Source organism: Olea europaea, chromosome 12, assembly GCF_002742605.1.
Source record: "Olea europaea var. sylvestris chromosome 12, O_europaea_v1, whole genome shotgun sequence".
Classification (NCBI taxonomy): Eukaryota; Viridiplantae; Streptophyta; class Magnoliopsida; order Lamiales; family Oleaceae; genus Olea; species Olea europaea.
Window position 1 is genome coordinate 2,320,224 of NC_036248.1, and position 21,146 is coordinate 2,341,369.

At 36.9% G+C, this 21,146-nt stretch overlaps 1 protein-coding gene and 2 pseudogenes across 4 annotated transcripts; all 3 read right to left on the bottom strand.

Moving 5' to 3' along the window:
* Window positions 1–1,415, bottom strand: part of LOC111405157 — a 19,407-nt pseudogene extending 17,992 nt beyond the window's left edge.
* Window positions 1,416–8,329: 6,914 nt separating this feature from the next.
* LOC111406918 lies at window positions 8,330–8,884 on the bottom strand (annotated as a pseudogene).
* A 2,260-nt stretch (window positions 8,885–11,144) lies between these two features.
* On the bottom strand, window positions 11,145–19,312 carry LOC111405158 (protein MLN51 homolog). Of its 4 annotated transcripts, none has more exons than XR_002704750.1 (11): window positions 18,578–19,312; window positions 15,094–15,196; window positions 14,793–15,013; window positions 13,856–14,694; window positions 13,374–13,488; window positions 13,078–13,203; window positions 12,787–12,842; window positions 12,655–12,700; window positions 12,285–12,501; window positions 11,557–11,637; window positions 11,145–11,462 (listed from the first exon to the last, which is right to left on the bottom strand). XR_002704750.1 is itself a non-coding variant. In XM_023033920.1 (9 exons), exons 1-9 carry the CDS (start codon window positions 19,114–19,116, stop codon window positions 12,474–12,476), a joined length of 2,073 nt encoding a protein of 690 aa, XP_022889688.1. In that variant the 5' UTR covers window positions 19,117–19,312; the 3' UTR covers window positions 11,838–12,473. The 4 variants fall into 4 exon arrangements, 1 of the variants encoding a protein (XP_022889688.1); XR_002704749.1 differs by having other exon boundaries at window positions 11,557–11,641; XM_023033920.1 differs by lacking the exons at window positions 11,145–11,462; window positions 11,557–11,637 and having other exon boundaries at window positions 11,838–12,501.
* Window positions 19,313–21,146: the final 1,834 nt, after the last annotated feature.

Genomic DNA, 21,146 nt, shown 5'->3' on the forward strand with positions numbered 1-21,146 from the left:
CTCCTTGTAATTTAGTACATATAAAAATGTGCCTTACCAGTGCTGAAGGTTTTCACTGCTATTTGTTATGGGAAGGGTCTCGTGTGCCCAGCATTGAAGTTTTAGGCGTTTGTTTCTGTGTTCTGGACCACCGATTTCCATCTTACATTGAGCTCCTGACTCCCAAAAGAAGATTTTGTGAAGTTGAGCACTTGCGCTTATATAATTTTGATTGGTTAATGTCTGTCCATTTGTTACTTGCTCCAGATTCAAAATTTGTATTTTTTGCTATAACTACTTTTGATTTCAAGCACAAATATTACTGTTTCAGATAGTGCTACTTTCATTAGTTCAGGTGCTCATTTAACAGTCAAAAGCTTTTGGGTTTAGGCTGGGTAGGTAATGACTTCCTCTTTCTGGGAGCCCAGAATAGGTATTGCTGAAGTGAGTTTTTGAAGAAATTAGAATAAAAATGCAGAATTTTCAGAATCTAGAAAGGAAGAAAAACTATGGGAAGCAACACTGATTGTAGAGATAAGTGTTATAGATATTTTGAGTAATATGCGAGTCTCCAGGAGAAGGGGGAAAAAAGGACAGGTACCAACTTATCGAAAATTTTGGATGACGTGTTGGTTTGTTTGGACACATTATGGACTAGCTCAAACCGACCCGACCCGACCGACACTTAATTGGATTGGATTGGGTTTCAACATTTACTCAGGTTGGGTTGGTTTGATTTTTGGTCAAACCGACCATGTTGGTTTGGATTATGGTTGGGGCAAAAACCGACCCCGATCCGACCAAACCCAACCCACACCCACCTCTGGCCTAACTAATAAACACCCAGCCACACCTGCCTAGTACAAGAGCAATTCATTGAAAGAATCAGGCTCGTTTTTCAGCTGTAAGAGAAGTATAAATCCAAAGAAAGGAAAAACCATTAACACAAACCAGGTTTACATAAACATTACAGGGTAACGATAATTTGAAATAAAATGGAAAAACTACACCTGATTGCTCAAAAAAAAAAAAATATACAAATACACAGAAAAAACAGTAGAAAAATAGTCATATTGAGATTTTTAAATGGATTGACAACCTCTTTTCTTCCTGGACTTCTTCTGTGGCAACGATATCTTCCTTCTTGGGATCCTCCGGTGGTGGCGACAGTCCCGGGTAATTAGTGAGATAAATTCAATGACCTAGGTACAAATAAAATTGATGAATTTCTTAGGCTTTCGGACAAAGCATTTGGCTGGATTTATATTATGAAGCCCTCAACATTTTGAGCCCTAGGCCCATTGCCTGGTCGGCTCGATTCCATAGACAAGTCACATACATTGTACATAGATGTAATCACAGTAGATACATCGATAGGATAATGCACACAAAAAAAAAGGGGGGGGGGGTTGAATCCAATCTCGAGGGCCCCACCGATATAGATAGGATAAATATATATGTACAAAGGGGGTTTACCGAATGGTGTCTCCCTCTCACAATGTATGACGGGCTCTGCGTGTATTTAAAAATGACGGTCCGTGGTCATTATCCCTGTTGTGAGTAGTAGGTAAAAGATTCGGTAATGTCTCCATCCTATTTTAAGTAGTTAGTAAAAGATTCGATAAAAAAATTTGATATGTGTAGCATTGTCCGCCTGTATAAGTACATTGGTTGGTGGAATTCTATTCATCAACTTACCTGTATCTGTTTGTGTGATGGGAGAAAGAGTAAAAAGTTTGGACAGTCACCAAACTTCCCCCTTTGTAACATTGTGGTCACTGAACTCACTATTGCGGCTGGAGGGTCATCGAACTCCCAAACCCACCGCCCCGTCCATCACCCGGCGTCCTAACCGTTTGAAACCGTCCGACGTGGCTTCACGGCAGCTGAAGTGGCAATCGACGGCTTCAAACTCGGCCAACATGGACGCGATTTCAGGCTGAAAAACACGATTCTTCACTCAAAAAACTTCAAAATCCCCAACCCCTGCCCTAAAATCCCGAATTCAAGGTGAAGTCTCCCCCAATTCGATTTGCAGAGCGTCGCCATCTTCCAAGCGACCTGGTAGCCGTCCACGCTCGGAACCACATCCCGATAGGCTTGAAGGTTCTTCGACATCACGAAAGAGGTAATGTCATCAAGTTCCATACATTATTTTGAATATGGCTGAATCTGAGTTTGTTAATGCAATGTGGTGGTTTGAAATTAGATAGATATTGAGGGTGTCAAACTACTTAAAAACATAACTAAAGCAGAAAATGGAGTTGTTATTGGGTCAATGGAGACCATGGCTCCCCTGGCCATAATGTAGGTCCTTTCCACTTGAAAGATGTTTCATTGGACTTGTCCATTCAGTTGTAGTTAATCTTCAAGTTAGTATTCGTGTCTTGTTGCACTAACTCATTACAATTTGATTCCAGTATTCGAGCTGGAGGTGTTGGTGTAAATGTTCAAGCTGCTGATACAGTTATTATATTTGACACAGACTGAAATCCACAGGCAACATTTCAATGCTGCTCTTCTTTATCAAAATGTAAAACCATTGATATGAGAGCTCAACATTTGCTGAAATCTTTCACGTCTCTCAGGTTGATCTGCAAGCACAAGCAAGGGCTCATAGGATTGGACAAAAGAAGGATGTTCTTGTTCCCAGATTAGAAACGGTGGGTACCTCGACCCTAGAGTTGCAGTATTTTTTGTTTAATTTCTTCCTGTCCACGAAATGTTAAAATTATGATGTTTCTGATATGATACCTTATCCAATATGGAGTTCTGACCTGAAGAATTTTGTTTGCTTACTGTTTCAATATTAATGCACGGTTCAACACCACTTTCCTTTTTATGATTATAATTTCCTTGAGGGATATTTGTTGTTTTGCTTGTGCTAATAATAGCACCCAGCTCAATCCTCACTCAAGTTTTGACATCTTTATGGGTTCCAATTTTTGGCACCTTAATATGATGAAGTTCCAGTGTTGGTGTTGTCTTTCCCTCAATTTACTGTTATTGAATTTTTTTGGAAGTGGATGCATAAGTATGATACAATGGTTATTGTTAATGTTGCTTGAAGAGGCTGATTACGTTGTGCACCTTCCACTCTTCGAAATTTTTGAATTTTTTATATTGAAGAGGCTGATTATATTGAATTTTTGGCCGTTTTTATTAGTTTGCTGATTACATTACATTGTCACAGTTGAAGGAAGCCGGGGCACTTCTTGTATGATTGCCCGACAAAGAAACAGTGCACTTCTTGGAAAGATAAAGACAAGTCGAGAGGTAAATCAAGTGAAGGCAAGTTAACGTTACGTTCCGCAAGGGTAAAGGAGTTGCCGAGGATGAAGGAAACTAAAAGAGAATCTCCATGGATTATTTCTGCTTAATATTTTGCTTTGTTTGAAAACTTTCTTCTAGATTTAAGTTGATGTATGTATTTATGCAAGGTTTTATGTACCTTTATTTGTAATGACATTAACCTTTAACTAAGTTAATGATGCAAGAGCTTACCTACTATTTTGGCTTATTGTTTTGGCTTAGTATTTTACTTCGTTTGTATTGTTAGGTGGCTTATTGTGTGCAGAATCATCCCAAGTAATTAAAAGGCAAAATACTGGCATTTAATACATAAAGGCAGAATCATCCCATAATCTCCTAAGTAATTAAAAGTCTGCCTATATTTGCTGTGACAGAAGCTAAACACCCAATTTACAATGTTCAAAAGAAGTCCATTTCATTGATACCACTAATCAAAAGGCATGCACCTAATTTACAATGTTCATTTCCATGTACAGCCATCAATGAACTAATTATACCACTACAAAATATATTAGAGGACATCCAATAAACAATCTAACAAAAGCACGAGGATTCCATTAATGAAAAGGCCACCATGGAGATGTCACTCCATTGACAAAAAGGCCACCATGGCTATTTCAATCTCAGCAATGTGTTGCAACTCATCGACCAAAAGTAGCGGCTGGTCCATATTCTAATATCCTTGAAGGCGATTCCCTTGCAACCGTAGGCGTAGGCATGAATTGCATTTGATTTTCTTTCCTCCGGCCTTGGCTCAATGTTCCCTTTCCTCTTGTGGCAACCAATTTACCCTGCCAAACCGAACTATAATTATTAATATCGGCCAAACACAATTATTAAATGACATGATGAAATGCAACTAGTTCTTGTCTTACTTGTTCATTTACCAATACATTGCAATTGTTTTCAACTGGTTGTATTTCAACGTCTATCCAATCCTACGATAAGATAGAAATTAACAATATGACATTAGTCACAATGAATCTCAGACTTAAATGCAAAAACGAAATGGTACACTTACATTAACTGGAGCATTTGCACTGGAATGATATCGCTTATTATGTCCCTTCAATCCGCATTGCGAGCACGTCATCGTCACAGCCCCCTTCTTCTTCACATATGCTTTTCCTTTCATGCACACAACCAATTCTTCTGCCTGCTTTCGCCTCTTTTTTTGTTTTTTTCCCCTACGGGACACGGTCCACTTGGGGGGGAAAATTGTAGGTGCATATACTTCAGGCCACAATAATCTTCCATTAATTGGGTTCACAATATTATTGTAGCATCCCATGGATGTCTCAATACTATAACAGTTGTCAACGAAATCTTCGGGTTGATTCCTGCACTCGCGTATCACGACAATGGCATGCATACACGGTATACCTGTGATATCCCATTTCCTACATGCACATGTTCGTTCCTGAAGATCAACGACAAATGTACCGTAACTACATTCTACTTGCCACCTCGGCCCCCCAGAGAAGTGCAAAATACATTCCGTGGACATATAACTTGTCTGATCCAACTTTTTCTGAATCTTTGGACATAAACGACCTTGGCATCCTACCATCTTATCTCGCCTTTTCTGTATCCTTGTCATGAAAGTCATATGCACTAATGTAAGCATATTTAGTATCAACTTTTCTCTATCCTCTAACAATGTCTTATTGAACACTTCGCAGCAGTTGTTAAGTACCATGTTGCTCTTCGAATGCACCGAAAAATGTGACTGACTCCACTCCCAAGGCTGCCTTTGTATCAACCAATCATATGCAGCAGTACTCACATCGTGAAGTTTTTGCATCCACATTTTAAATTCGGGGACGGTTGTGGACTTTGCCGCGCGCCAAAGATAATCCTTAAGAATTTTGCTCTTGAATCCTGCATTGAAGAAGTTTGTGTACAGGTGTCGTACACAAAATCGATGTTTTGCTTCCGGGAACAATTCATCACATACGTTCTGAAGCCCTTTTTGCTTATCAGTCATTAGTGTCCACCCGCGTCCGTTTTCCATTTGAATATCCTCGGCTAGATACTTCATAAACCATCTCCACGCTTCCGTATTCTCCTTTTCGACAACGGCATATGCCACTGGATAAATACAATTACTAGCATCCTGTCCAACTGCTGTTAACATAATACCACCAAAACAACCCCGCAAATGGCACCCGTCAATACCAATCACTTTCCTACAACCATCCCTAAACCCAGCTTCGCAGGCATTAAAGCATATATACATTCCCTTGAATACTTGCTCATTAAGTGTGATGAATATAGAAGATCCTGGGTTTGTTCTATGAACTTCCGCTGCGTATCTCCTTAATAGGCCAAATTGCTCCTGGAGGGTACCAAATAGGATCTCCTTCGCATATTGCCTCATCCTACAAGCAACATTTCTACTTATTTCCGTCTTCAAATCATTCCTCACAGTCGCTAAAATGGACTTTGTCTTCCAATCAGGATCTGCTTTAAATTGTTCAATATATCGATGCGTCAGGAAAATGTAGTTGCAATGTCTATTGTATTGACTCCGTGTGCATGTGTGTTCGGGGGTGTAAGACTTCACTTGCACCGTCTCAGTCTCGTTCAACTTCGAAGCCCAAATCCTCCCAAGAGCACCTCGATTTGCAAACTCCTTGAGCTCTTTTCCTATCATTACACATCAACTTCACATTATATCCGTTCAGAGCACCATAACTTCTCACCGCACATCTAAACTCTTGCATTGATCGAAGTAGTTGTCCGACCTCTAACTTTGGATTTCTCATATCCGTCTCAACAAAGAATTCAGGGAAGCGATAACCAACCTCTTCATCCAATGAACATTCCAAATTTAGCTCTTCGGAGGATGGATACTCCAAGTCATCAAATGTGTTAACCTCATCCATCTCCCCTCGAAGCACTACTTCTTCACCTTGCCCCACTGTGTTGATATCCATACCAATTTCAATACCGTCTATCACATTAAGATTGTACAGCATATTATCTTCCTCAGAGGCCATATCAATATCGGATTGAGAGAAATCAGAATCTTCCTCACCACCTGTAAAAATTCGTGCAAAAAAAAATTAAATTAAACCAAATATGTTTCTTCCACCTGCAATGTGATCATTAAGCCAGCTGCTATTTGTGTGGTAATGAAATGGAGTCTTAGTTAGTGCGTTCAATCTAAACGGCACTCTCATTAAGTCGAAATAGCGTATTAAACACAAGTTGGATGACATGATGTGAAATTGAAAAACGTTACTTACCTTCACTTTGGTCTCCCTCCATGCGTGCAAGTGAAACGGCTTCAGGCCTCGCCGGGCTACGAAGAGGAAGAAGAACAATCGCCGCAGGGGGGAGAAAACGTTGGAGGGCTCGAGTTAGGGCAGGGGTTGGGGATTTTGAAGTTTTTTGAGTGAAGAATCGTGTTTTTCAGCCTGAAATCGCGTCCATGTTGGCCAAGTTTGACGCCGTCGATTGCCACTTCAGCTGCCGTGAAGCCACGTCGGACGGTTCCAAACGGCTGGGACGCCGGGTGATGGACGGGGCGGTGGGTTTGGGAGTTCGGTGACCCTCCAGCCGCAATAGTGAGTTCAGTGACCACAATGTTACAAAGGGGGAAGTTTGGTGACTATCCAAACTTTTTACTCATGGGAGAAAGCACATTAAGGCCCTGTCTCGAAGAAATTTTCTTCCCTCATTTAATTGATTTCCCAACCGTTAGTTGCCGGTTTTGTTTGACTTGTGTGAGACACTAGGACCCACGCAAAGGACAATCAATGGTAATAATTTTGATTTTAAGCAGAGCCAGACAACTAGATTTCATTATCTTGCAAGAAACTATTAATCAATGGGGTTAAATTCATCGATGATCACTCAACTTTAAATTTAGTGTCACTATAGCACCAAACTTCTTTTCACCATTTTCAATAATTTAAAAAGGGGTAAAACGGTAACTTTGCATTTTATATAAAAAAAATTAAAATAAAATAAAATAAAAACTTATTTAAAAAACGTTACTTAAAAAATAAAATAAAAAGTTATTTAAAAAAATGTTACTTAAAAAATAAAATAAAAAGTTATTAAAAAATGTTCCTTAATATGCTTTTAAGGTTCGTTGAATGTATAAACTTTTGAAAAGGTTGAACCCTAACCTTGAAGGCCTCCACCGCCCCACCCTTGAAGAATCGTGAAGGAGGTAAATCGTGAGATGTACCCCCATCAAGTTAGAAAACAAGAGTTTGTCCGTACACTGGTGCCCACAAAGAGTTCAATCCATATCTCAGAAATCGAACCCTCACACTGCGACTGCCAGTAAAGTTAAGACTACCTTACTCTTGTCCTTTGCACCACTGAATTATGCCCCAGATGGTAATGTATAAATCTTTGGTTGTTGCAATAAGTATGCTTGCTCCAATTTTCTATGTCCTAGTGAAGTTGAAGTGAGAAGAATAGATGATAGAAGAGGAGGAACGAGGAGCAAGAAAAGAGAATTATTATTATTTTTTAAGTCTAATTCTTCAATAATTTATTTAAAGTTCATTTTCTTTTCCTTTCTTCTCGTTTTATTTAGGTATGAAGATATATTCGTCATTTCACTACTTTTTTTTTTTTTTGAGAAATTAAACAGAATTTGATGAAAATGATAATTTTTGCAATAAAATGTTGAAATAGGGAAAAAAAAAAAACTTTTGAACTTTGCATAATAAGCTCAACATGTAGAGACATTTTGTACTAATAACTATAATTGTATCAAACAATATCAAAACTAATATTATCTAATTTAATTAAATATAATTTAAATCAAACTCTACTTTAAAAATATTATCTAAATTCTATTTCTATCTTGAATAATGTTATTTGCAGTGAAAACTACCGACAGTCGCCCTATGCAGCATACAAATGGCAGGTTTTTATTTGATGTATAAATCAAAAAAAAAATTATCATATTAGTGTATCAAATATCAAATCGCAAAGTGTATGTCACGTAGGACGACTACTGACGGTGAAGACTACAAATAGCATTACTCTTCCATCTTTATTCTAATCATGCTCTCTATCAAACAAGCTCAAGAGATGGCTCAGGAGGTGCACTGCTACCGTTGAGAACAATCATGTTACAGTCAGAGTCAACATCAACTATAACCGAATCACCTTCTTTGATTTCACGAGAAAGCATCTTCTCATCCATGCTATCCTCTAAAAGTCTTGTTACAGCTCATCTGAGTGGTCCAGCTCCATAGTTGGGTTGTCTCCTTCTTCAACGACTCTATCTCTAAATTTCACGGCCAACTGAAGTTCGACATCTTTGCTTTTCAGTCTTCGAATACCTCCCTTAGCATTAAATCAGCGATCTCCTTCACCTCCAGCTTGGTGATCTGTCGGAATACAATCATCTCATCCAATCTAATTAAAAAATTCTGGCCTAAAATATTGTTTCAGCTTGTTTGTCACCAGGCTCTTGATCCGATAGTAACTGCTATCTTTCTCATTATAGTCTATATCAAAACCAATATGACGACCTCCCTTCACAATTATTCTATTTCCTACATTTGATGTCATGATTAAAATGGTGTTCTTGGAGTCGACTGTTCTACCTTTGCCGTCAGTTAACCTCCCATCTTCAAGAATTGAATCATCATATTGAACACGTCTGTATGAGCTTTTTCAATTTCATCAAAAAGTACAACAGTGCAAGGACAGCATCGAACAGCCTCCATTAACTATCCACTTTCGGTGTAACCAACGTAACCAGGAGGTAAGCCAATGAGTTTCGAAATAGTGTCTCTCCATGAACTTGTTGGAAATTGGTTTCCAAATTAACCATAAAAATGAAAATTGGTTTAAATAAAAATTGAAAACAAAAAGTGTGACTAATGTGTCAACTTCTGCCGAATATTCGGGCTTGATTCGATGGTCAAATTATGAAAGTAAATAAGCCAACTTGTTCTACTCGTAGAATAGATGATCGTAATATATTTGAACACTAGAAACCAATTTTCGGGCAAATGAGAAATTGCGGTCCAAGTTGTAGGAAAGAAATGAAAAAATAAAATTAAAATACGTGGGGCCAGATAACCCGTCACTTAGTGACGGTTCTGTCACTCAAGCAACGATCAAGCGAAGAGCAAGCGTAAATTTTTCTGCTCGACTTTTTGGAGCATTGCTCGAGCGAAAAGCTAGCAAAAATGAAGTGTTGCATCTGCTCAAAAAGATTGCACGATTTGACACACTCCACTTCATCCACACCTTTCTTCCTCTATAAATAGGACCGTTTGGACGTACATTAGCGTATATTAACTCATTTTTTGCATTGAAATTTTGTGAGTTTGTCGATTTTTGCGATGTGAAGTGCTACTACCACAATATTAAATATTCATTGTATCTTGGAAGACAAGTGTCGTTGATAATAACATAAATTGTTAAGTAAGTCATCCATTTATACTTGCGTTATTGTGATAAATTAACACCTAAATGTATTAAGTGCCCTTATATTTTGATTTAAGTTGCAAATGGATGAATACGGTGGAGTTTAGAAGAAAAGAGCGAAAAAAGACGAAAGTAAAGTTCAGGGGCCAAGTTGCAAATAATCCAAAGAAGAGACAGGCGATAGAATGATGATTCGAGAAAGCTAGGAGTCCAGTATGTGCAATTAGAAGTCAAAAGAAGTTAAATATGACCATAATATTTTCACAAATCAAATTTCAACAGCATAAAGATTTTCCAGATTTTTAGCTAAAGATTGAGATCCACTTTTGACCTAGTAAACATTCGAATTTGGAAATAGCTACTTCTAGCAAAATTGTAGTCCTTTGTGTTAACTTTCCAACACACTTTGAATTGCCTTAATCTGACATCGGAAGAGAAAGTTATGGCCAAAATACTGAAAACGGTCGCATAGTTGATTTCTGTGGCCAAATCTTTAATTTCCTAATTCTGTTCAAACTCTTATGGTAACTTGATCTCCCACGACTTTTAAGCCCTAAATCATCCCAAAACACTAGAGAACATTCCCATACACCATTCCTTTCATCCTTGGCACAAGAAACTCCATGGAGAACTAAAAATCTTCATGAAGCCACGAAGGAAATCAATCGATTTTGGTGATTTCGACATCCCTCAATTCATGTAATCTAGCTTTTTCATTGCTAAACAATTCTAGGATTTAAATTTCCATATCTTGAATGTGTTTTGACATTGGTTTAACATTTATTAATTTTTTCAAAAATTCAGTCATGCTTTTTCTAATCGAACAATTGAAATATTTATTGAATTTCAATTTCAATTAATTAAAGTTAATTGGAGCACTTTATGTTATCGGTATCATCTTACTGTTGAGCGACAGTGAATGTCAACAGAAGGGAATATCTATACTAAGCGAAATGAAAAAATTGAAGGTATTGAAGGTGTTAGAAAGATAGTTGAGGGGTTATCACAAGAATCTAACCCATATGCTATGCACGACGATTTGGGAAAACAAGTCTCTTCAAATAAATCATCTACCGATATGCTATACCCAAACACATCCCGCGAAGAAACATGGTTGGCCTCCAATGACGATAGATGTTATGTGTGATGCTCGTATAGGGGATGCAAAACTTGCTTTTATATTTAACGGGCTTACCGGCATCAAATAATCTAGTTAAGATTAGCAATCCATGTACTATTGAAATATTATCGAATTTTTGCATCTTCCTAGCTAAGTTTGATTATAAAAATTTCAATTTGTCACTTTTCCATCGAGTAAAAACTAATACTGTCACTGAAATGAACGGAGTGACCGAACTGTGACAAAGTTCCTAGTCCAATAACCAACTGGACAAAAGAAAATGTATTATAGTGACCAGTGCAATTAACCCAAGACAAAATAAACAAACTCCCCCACGAGGAAAATATGGCTTCTTGAATGATCAATACTCAAATACTCAAATATTGGGTAAGCTATGTTTCAATTAAAATCCAGACAATTGAACTTCTTTAAAAACCTCTGGGAAGTTGCCAATACAAAATAATGGAACACAAGTACCATTTTATAAGACCCAACCAACCAAAAAAACGAAAGATATTTATTTCACAAAACAAACACAGCAGCTGCACGACAATTCTTGGTATTTCCACTTTTTTCATAATTTTGAAGCCCAATGCCAATTCTCGCAAGCTTCATGAAAAAACTAACAGAAAAGAATCTGCATTTGAAAGTAAAGACGAGTCATGCATATGTCCAACTCAGAACGTTAAATGTCAGACAAAAAGATTCTTCAGTTTTTTGAAAGCTCTTACAGCATATAAGAACAAGGAACTGCCACCCAAGACACCTGCAATGTTATTTTACTTAAGCAGCACAACCAGGCATTTTTCAATCTACCTGGACAGAAAAACCAGAAAAGAGAATGGACATTATAAATGCACAAACTTGAGAATATAGATCCTATGTGCTCGGAAGAAAAGATAGTATGATCAGCAGTTTTTATACACCTGGTCAACAAAGCCAGATAAGAGAATCGAGGATCTCACTCATAATGCTTTTTTGAGAACAATGTACTGAACCAAAAACCATGAAATTTCAACATCATAATAAACTGTTTGATTTTTTCATTTCCACTTCAATAAAAAAAGTCCCATTATTCAAATGCATTCCCATCACAGAAATTGAAATGCGATGATATCACTTGGACCAACAGTTTACCTTCCAATTTCACAAGAACTAAGTACCAAAAACAGACAATAAAGTGAACAAACAACAGAATGATTTGTAAAATATCAGTTTGTACAACTAGATTAGCTTGGCCATTTGTTATTCTTCAACATTATCATTTTACATACATAATTCAGAAGGGACGGTTGCGCAGCTGGGACTCAAAAATAGCCCTGAAGCTATTAAGATCAGTGAATAAAAGAAAGTAAAACTACACTAAGGATCCTATACCACTGGACAGGGGGAAATGTGCATAGAGATTTCTTATTATATAGATAAATCTAAAAAACCCCAAGCAAGAAATTACCATTACCTAAGTTATCTCAATATATGCGGCCCAAAGTGCTCCAGATCAAAACTGGACAACACAAAGGGCTTGGAGGAAAGCCTGCAGCACCAAAAGCACTAAGAAACTCTGCAACACCCAACAGATGGAAGGGATTTTGACTGCTAAATTTGGCTTAATTGGCTTATCCAAGCAGGTTTCACCTAACTAATTATTTCACTGGTCAAATCTCATCTCCGTATATCTGCATAGAGTACTAAAAAATCTCATTATTATGATGAGACAACTTATATTGCATTAGAAAGAAGTCAGCTGTATAGATTTTCAGAAGAAATAGGAAATTGGTGAAGTACAAAAATAATCCTCTCCTAAACATGCAAAAGAAAGATCAACTTGCCTGCGAGGATTCTTCTGCCACTGTCCAAAGTCATCATTTGTAAGCTCTGCAGCAGAAAATATTCAGCTACATAAGGGAAAAGAGAAGTGTAACAATTGCACGGGAAAAAAAGAAAAATTGAATATATCTTACCAGGCCCATGTGAGGGCTTCCCATCATTATCAACTTTAGTTGCATTGCTTTCTTTGCTGCATCAAACGAGTAAAATGTACTATTTACTTTCATATAAGTGAAAGAACAAACATCAATTCCCTACAATACAAGTGGGGTAAAAAAAATGCAGGTACTAGAAACAAAATTAAATGCAGACATACAGAGAGAAGGGAAAATACATCTAACCAAGTATTTTACAGTATCAACTGAAAAAGGTCAGCAAACAGGCGGAAAAAAAATGGATAACAAAGTGGACACAGTTCTACCAACCTTGAGGCAGCTGTTACAGAGGATGTCTGCCCAGGTGGGCGAGCATTATAGGAACCATCAAGAGAGAGATATGGTGAACCAAATGTTGTCCCTAGAGCTCCAGCAGCACCAGCTAGAACCGGTAACCTGAATGTCATTTAAAAAATTTACTTCAATGTAGAATAAAGATTATAAAAAAATTTGGTCCCATATGAAGCAGAGAGATCGAGTTTGCATAGAAGGTATGTGACACCATTTGCACTTGACGGTACAAGAATGTGTGAGGTGCGGAAGGTTGAATGGTTGTACGTAATTACCAAGTCATTTCAGAATTCCCTACACCAAGTTGTGGTTGAGCTACATATCCAGGGAACGCCATGCCAACAGCAGGAACTCCAATGCCACCAGGATGCCGGCCTCCAAATTGCATAACTGAACAATCCACCGAACAGCAATAATCATTTTTTAAGTAAAGCTGTAAAAGACATGGGCCACAAACTTGCTAGGACGTAATTTTTGTGAACTTGCAAAAAGTGTAAGAATCATAACCACTAAAGGCAATCCTAATGGAAATTAGGCTCAGAGCATGTTTAATAGAGATTTTAATCCAATTAACATCAATTTTTTGACCGTTATTTCACTATTTCAACCGTTATTTTTGAATTTTTCTCTTACAGGTATGACTCACTTTTTCTCTAACGGTCAAAAAATCAATTAACAAAATCCCTACCAAACAAGCACTTAGTGAGTGAATTGCGATGGTGACACTTTCTTTTCAAGATGCTTTCTATGGACTTGCCTGGCAAGAAAGCTGGGAAATTTTGATCACCATTACTACTGCCCACATTTCCAGGGGCTCCCATAACTTTAGCTCCACTATATAGAAAGGAGCCCCTACCGCCACCTTGAACACTGCCTTTTCCTATAGCAACCAATGCAGCCTTGGATTTACTCGAGTCTGAAGAAGATTCCAGCTCTACAGGTTCAAATGAATTTATTGCTACTGTTTTTGGTGGAGAAGTTTGCGATCCACCACCAAAACGCTGTACAAACTGCTGACCAGAAGAATGGAAAGAAGATTGAGCCCGACTTTGAACAGGATTTCTCTGAACAGCTTGTAGCTGGGTTGGTGGAGAACCCCTGTTGACTTGATTATTAGAGACAACTGGTTTATAGGCCATTTGTGCCGAGGAATTTGCCCCTCTCCCTTGATTCCGCAGAGGTAGAGGTTGAGTAGCGTTATTCGAAGAAGTAGAAGAAGAAGACGGCAGCACTTGCAGGGTGTCAGAAGGCTTCCCAGCCACTGTAGAAAGTGAACCATCAATGTAAAGCTTATTCATGTCCATAGAATCCACTATATTTCCCAGCAACATTGTGGCGGATTGTGCAATCGGTAAACTCTCACTAGTGGCAGATGATTGAACATTCCGACTAGTTCCAGTTTGGAGATCCCTTCTCTGTGAGGAAATGGTCTCTTTTATGGAAGAACCAGAGGGATAAAATGGAGGAGAAGTAATGCTCAAATTTGACGCAAACGCTTGTATCCTAGGTTGATTGGCATCAGGTTCTACTTTTGACACAGGTGCACCAGTTCTCCCAGAGCTAACATGTGAAGGTTTTTCAATTGATCTCCCTGATCTATAAGAGCAAATGGAAGGATAGATGAATTCAAGAAACCTGACTAGCCTACCCCACCCAGGGAAAAAATGAAAAAACGACCATTGGTTTATACTCACTGTTTATTTCGTGCACGAGGTCCCTCTTTGTTGTTCCTAAAAGTTGGCTGATACCTCCGAGGTCCTCGGCCCCTCACACCCTTCGGAGCAAAGCTTTGATCGTTATCACTATTCTGATTGTTATTATTGTATGCTTTGGGCCTTTGATCTTGTGCATATCCAAGGTCTGTATTTCTATTTCTAGCGCGACCTCGGTGAGGACCCCTAGAAGTCGTCCTGCGCTGGAAAATGATAGCACATATCAGGAGACATGGAAATACACACATATTAACCCTGACATCTATTCATTCTAAATACTTACTTCTTCATGATGCCTTTCCTGCATTGTCAGCTCCTCAAATTTATCATGCCCCCATTTCCAAGTATCTTTAGACTCCCATAACTTTCTCCCACCAAGAATTCGCCTGAATAAATAAAATTCGCACGAAGATCATTTTCTTGACAAGATAACAAAATATATCAATAGGCCAATAGCATAAAGGTTACAACAATGAGTCCTGATGCAATACCATAATGGGACCTAGAAATATTTCAGGACTAATTTTTTTCGTGCTTGTACATGTGCTGTTTTTGGTTGGGCTAAATGGAAGAACACCCCACACAAAACATGTAACTTGCATGGGTTCCCATAGTAGAAAAAATTCTATCCAACTTTTTTAATTAATTATTCCCAAATGTATAATTGCTATAATTGAGATTTTCCCTGAAAATAAAGAACTTTGGAGAAGATAAGGCTCGAAACTGTACCAACTACCAACTAGCAAATGTTGAGCTTGAACATGCTTGACAAATAAATACCTCCAGCACATATCTGAGGAGTGAGGAGAATCTAATAATAATCTAAAATTGCTACAATGTGTAATAGCCTAACAGGGGTGAAAAAGAAGAAGATAAGATTACATCTTGTGCATGTTTAGCAAAGCTTAAACATACTGTTTAGTATTTATCAACAAATTCGGTAAGACCCACAACTTATAAACATTACCAAACATGCTCCTAGTAAGCTTGTAGTACGGTCGGCCAAGATGTAAAATCTTCATCCCAAATATCCTATTTCAAATTTAATTCCCAAAAATCTTCATCCCAAACATCCCAAAGTTGCAACTTTTCCACAAGCTTCACCACGATGAAGGCTGGTGATACAATACTTGTGGTTTGCGCTATGTGACTTAACTCCTTTCTACATTTTTCCTGTTGTCACTGCGTTCTATTTTTTAAGCATTCTGTTAATTTAGAGTCAACAAGAGCAGAAAAAAGTTGGTCAGTTATGACTTATTCATTTGTTCGACTATTAATTTAGCCGTCAATTTGGTCTTATCACATGATCTTTACTTTGTTGATTTAATAAGCGCTACCTTGTTGATTTTTAAGTTACAGGTTGCAAACTAGATATTTACTTTGTTGAAATATATATATTTTTTTAATGGATTTCTTAATATGGTTTTTTTGATTAAGTATAATTTCACAATTTTGTTCTTTTTTGAAATATTTTACTGATTTAGATTGAAGGTATGTAGTATCCTTAAAGCACGTCAAGGCTTATGCTAGGCCTCGTAAAGCCAAAATGCCTAAAACCCTATTTAACCATTTTAAACACTGGATAATAGCTCATAAGCTCAAGTTACTTTGTGCATTAAATTTTAGGGTAACCTCAGTCATTCTTGTAATATTAAGAGTACAGGAGATGTCCTCAATCTAGAGTTTGATGGATTTTAAAACTCCATTTAAATTGAGATATCCTCAATTCAGATTTAAATATAATTCATTAAAATGTATGTATCCCCAATCTAGATTTTTAGAAATACTTATAAATTTAGGTGTCCTCAATGTAGATTTTAATAGGTAGTTTTGAAATTTAGATGTTCTCAATAACTAGTTGATTTATAAAGATTTTATTAAGTAGATAGATTATGAAGGATTTCAAGGCAAAAATATAAATACAAAAAATCTGTAACAATTTTATCCCAACCTAAAAATTTAACAACTTTTCTCTCCTCTCTCCAGATTTGCTGCCCCCTCTCTCTCTCCCCCCATCTTGAACAAAATTTTCTTCTTCTTTCTATCTCACATTTCTCTACTATGAAAAGATCATGTATGGGAACTTATCAATTGATGATAATTTATGAAAGATTACTATTTTTGTTGATTATTGAGTGTGATTTTTTATTGAACTAATTTTTTCTTATTGACGTTAAATATTGTTTACTATTTTATATATGTGCTGGAAATTATCATGGTAATTTACAGTTCCTGGTATGCATACTGGAAAAACTACGTCTTTCAAGTTCTATACCCTATTCTTTTTTCTTGGGAAAAGTTGTGTGTTTTCTATATATACCTGCACATTCTAGCCATGACATGAGGATGGTATCCCCCAATTTTTTCTTTTGTGCCTGCATGGTCAATGAGAATTCTGGAGCATGAAATTAATTGCCTTCTGGTCATGTATGTGTACATCTGTGTGTTTGTATCTCACAAGGTTGTGGCCTTTTGAACTAATTCATATTGATTACGACTTTGATTATTTAATGCTACAGATTTTTTTCCTCTCCCACTCTTGCATTTTGTTGAATTTGTTGAATATTGGGTGTGATTTTTTATTGAAGCTCTATTATAATATTCAATGTTTAACAAACAATTGAACAAGGATTCGATCATTTTCTGTGATTTATTAACGTGCATATGTGTAAGAATGAGTTGTTAAAGAAGAAGTAAAATTTTGTGGCTTATGTTAAGCATATTTATAAATTTTACACAAAATCTATAAAATTCATCGAAATCTATAAAATCCATGAAAATCTTTTAAAATCTACAAAGTAGAAATACATTCAAATCTTATGAAATCTGTTAAATTCTGTCAAATTTCACACAATCCATGAGAGTTTATAAATATAAAGAAATCTATTAAACTCTGAAATGGGGACACCCCCGTAAGGCTTATACATTTTCAGAATTCGTTCAGTTAGATCAATATTCTATGACAGACTTGAGCTAATTTTTCACTCCTAATTGTGGTGGTTTTACCTTAGAACTGTTCTAAGAAAGTAGGAGAATTTTTTAAAGACAAGAGTCTGTAAAGCTGTGAGTATCTTTCAGCTTCATTAACTCAACCCTAAGATGTTCCTCGAAATTTTTGGTCACTATTCAAATTATTTTTCTTAATCTCCTGTTACTATGAGTTGGTTAATTAAAAACACAGAAAACTGTGGGTTTTAGTCATAGAAGTGGTTCTATGTACCAATTAATAAACTCAAAGTGTTTGCATTAGTACAATGTGAACTGTATGGATAGATGAACTCGTAAATGGTTTAAAGGGTGTATCCAATATAGACTTTTAAAGACTTTTATCGACTTTGTTTTTTAAGTGATGGTCTTTTGTTGAATTCGTTGATTTTTTTTATTGACTTCTATAGATTTGCATGGATAGAGTCAGCTCAAGTCGCTTGTGGCCACCCCAGTTACACCCTTTGAGTACCATACTTTTAAATAAATTTTTAAAAGTCTAAATCGAATAGACCCCTAAGTTGAAAATATGAGTTTATATAAAACTGGAAACTAAGAGCAGATATTCTATAAATCCACAAACCAAAGAAATTTCCACCAGATATCCCTCTTTCTGCAGGCATAACTCAAATATTAATTATAACATAATTTGTAATTTGAACTTCACATGACGTGAAACCACCCAACAAGTTCACACCCATGAAAAATAATCCCAAACAGCCTAGAATTGAAATTCAACTAACTCTGGTCTAAGCATCATCAATTAGAAACAATGTCAATACCTGTTTCGCCCACCTGCATTGTCCCGGAACCTATCGTCGTGCATGTAAAATGCCCCAGCAGTGGGCACTGCATATGGCTCAATCACCTTCTTCTTCTCCTCCTCCTCCTCCTGACCATCATTAATATTATTATCATTCCTGATCTCATCTGCATCATTCTTCACGTGCCTCTCCTCCTCTTTTATATCTCCCTCAACCCCTCCTTTAATTTCCGCTGACTCTCCACCACCGCCACCGCGCTCTTCATACTCCACCTCCTCTTCTTCCTCTTCAATTTCCTCATCCGCATACTCATCCTCCTCGTAATATTCCTGCCCTTCTTCCTCCTCTAGTTCATCCTCGTAATCCGCAGCCCCACCTTTGCCATCCGATTCCAAATCGGACTCCACACTCCGTCTCGATTTCCCTCCACGCTCTTCCCCTTCCCCTATCTCCGCCTCCTCTTCATCGTCGCTCGCCTCCCTTCTCCGCAACTTCAACGAAAGCTTTGCCTCATCCGGATCGCTCTCGTACTCCTCCGCCATCGCTTCCCCAATCATAAATTAAACAAAAAAGTTGCAAACTTTTCCACAACTCACATAAATTTCACAGAGGAAAATCCAATCCTCGTAAGCCTAAGTTGTTAACTAGTTTTAATTCTGAATTTTTTGAGGCTTAGGGTAGCGAGTAGAAAACCCTAGCTTTTTCTTTTTAGTTGGATAATGTGTAATTGACGAGGAGGGAGAGAGAAATGAATGAATTATGATTTCAATGGGAGACGGAGTATTTGTCAAGGTGAAGTCTGGATTATTTTCATTTTTGGTCATTCAACGTTTACTGAAATTCCAATTTGATCACCTAACTATTATTTATTTCATCATATCAATAAACTTCAATATTGCAAAATGTAAGATGGTCGGCTTCATTTTTCAAACTAGTTTAAATATACATTCTTTCGTTAAAATAATTTTGTACGTAAATTTAAAAAAAAATTGTACATTTTAACGGTATATTTGCTAAAAATATTATTTTTATAGGATCTATTATTAAAGAATATGCTCAAAGCCTCAAATAGGGATTTATCTATTATTAAAGAATAAGCTCAAAGTCTCAAATAGGGATTTAATGTATCAAACCTATATAGACTTTAAAAACTAATAGCGAATCTGAGTGTATTAGAGCAACTTCAATACAATGTAGATAGCTAAAAACATGCAATGTGAGCACCAAAAAAAAATAATAAAAAAAAACCCATTCTCTATGTAATCTGACATTACTATTTTCAAGTTGGTGTGGCACTGGGGAAAAAACATTTTTCATCTAAATTCAAGAACTTTGTTAAACATGTTGGCTCGACAAAAATTATTACATATGTAAATTTAGCCCGTATTTGATGGTCATTATAGAGAAAAATTATATTTTGAATAACAATCTTTTTTGAGAATATGAGGTTAAGAAACAAGAAATGGTTTTAAGCTTACTTATAAAATATTTTATTGTGTGATTGTGTGGTTGAAAAAATAATATGAGAATTAAGAGGTTTACTTTGATGGGATACCAACTTATATATTTTATACATGATTTTATTGTTAATTTAAGAAAATAAAAATTAGGGTTAATTGCAACAGAAGTTCCAAACCTTTTAAACACTAACAAATTTTTTCATAACCTTTCATTTGTTGCGACTGTAATCCCAAATATTTTAAAATGTTGCATCTGAGGCCCATTTGGATGGAATCTGTCTAGTTTACCATTAGTTGATCTAAAAAAGTGATTTTAACCACATTTTACTCAATTTTAAAACAGCAAAATAGTAATTTAATATTTTCCCCACCCCATTCCCTTTTCTCTGTCCCCTCTCTCTCACTCTCTCTGCCTATCTATGTATGTTCAAATTCAACCCTTTTCCGATCAAAACAAACCTCTCAAATCTCAAACCCGTATGCAGAGTCTCCATAAATTCCACCACCAGCAGACTTTGATTATAAGAACGAAATTCATGGAAATTCCACAAGCACAGAACATTTTAGTCTAATGATCCCTCTAGTCTCAGACCTCATGGGAATGAAATGCTGGAACTCAATTGTCTAGAAACAAAAAGGCACAAAAACCCAATAGGAATTCAACAAAAAGAAGAGATGAAACATAGAGTGGATTCGAGGATGTGCCCATTTGAAAATTTGCAAAAGGGGATTTCCTTTTGAAGGCAAAGATCGAGTGAGAGAAACTGAAAGGGTATTGCGGAGGATTGACGCACGACGAACGAATTGATTCAAAGCAGTAGGGCCGTGGGGGTTGTCTTCAATTGCTAAAGTTAGCAACTAGGAAGTTGACATTTTTTGGTCCACAATCCGAGGCAATCTCCATTGCTGCATTTTTACCTAGATAACTCACAAATCAATCCATTTGTGGATTTATGTTACTCATTTTACCTAGTAAAAATAAAAATAAAATAACTTACTGGAAGTCATGGTTAAATTCTTGGTTTTTATAAAAGCCCCATTTGTGCTCGTGGAAGGGAAGACAGAGAAAGAGAGAGAGGGGGGGGGGAATGGTATGGGGGAAATATTAAATTACTATTTAGCCCTTT

What these genes read in the sequence shown, in the direction of transcription:
- LOC111405158 (XM_023033920.1), bottom strand. Translation starts at nt 19,116, where the DNA reads ATGATTGGGGAAGCGATGGCGGAGGAGTACGAGAGCGATCCGGATGAG. An exon ending in TCTGTAACAGCTGCCTCAAG is followed by an intron (nt 12,843 to 13,077) that starts GTTGGTAGAACT and finishes CGTTTGATGCAG; the next exon opens with CAAAGAAAGCAATGCAACTA. An exon ending in TGGCAGAAGAATCCTCGCAG is followed by an intron (nt 12,502 to 12,654) that starts GCAAGTTGATCT and finishes TACTCTATGCAG; the next exon opens with ATATACGGAGATGAGATTTG.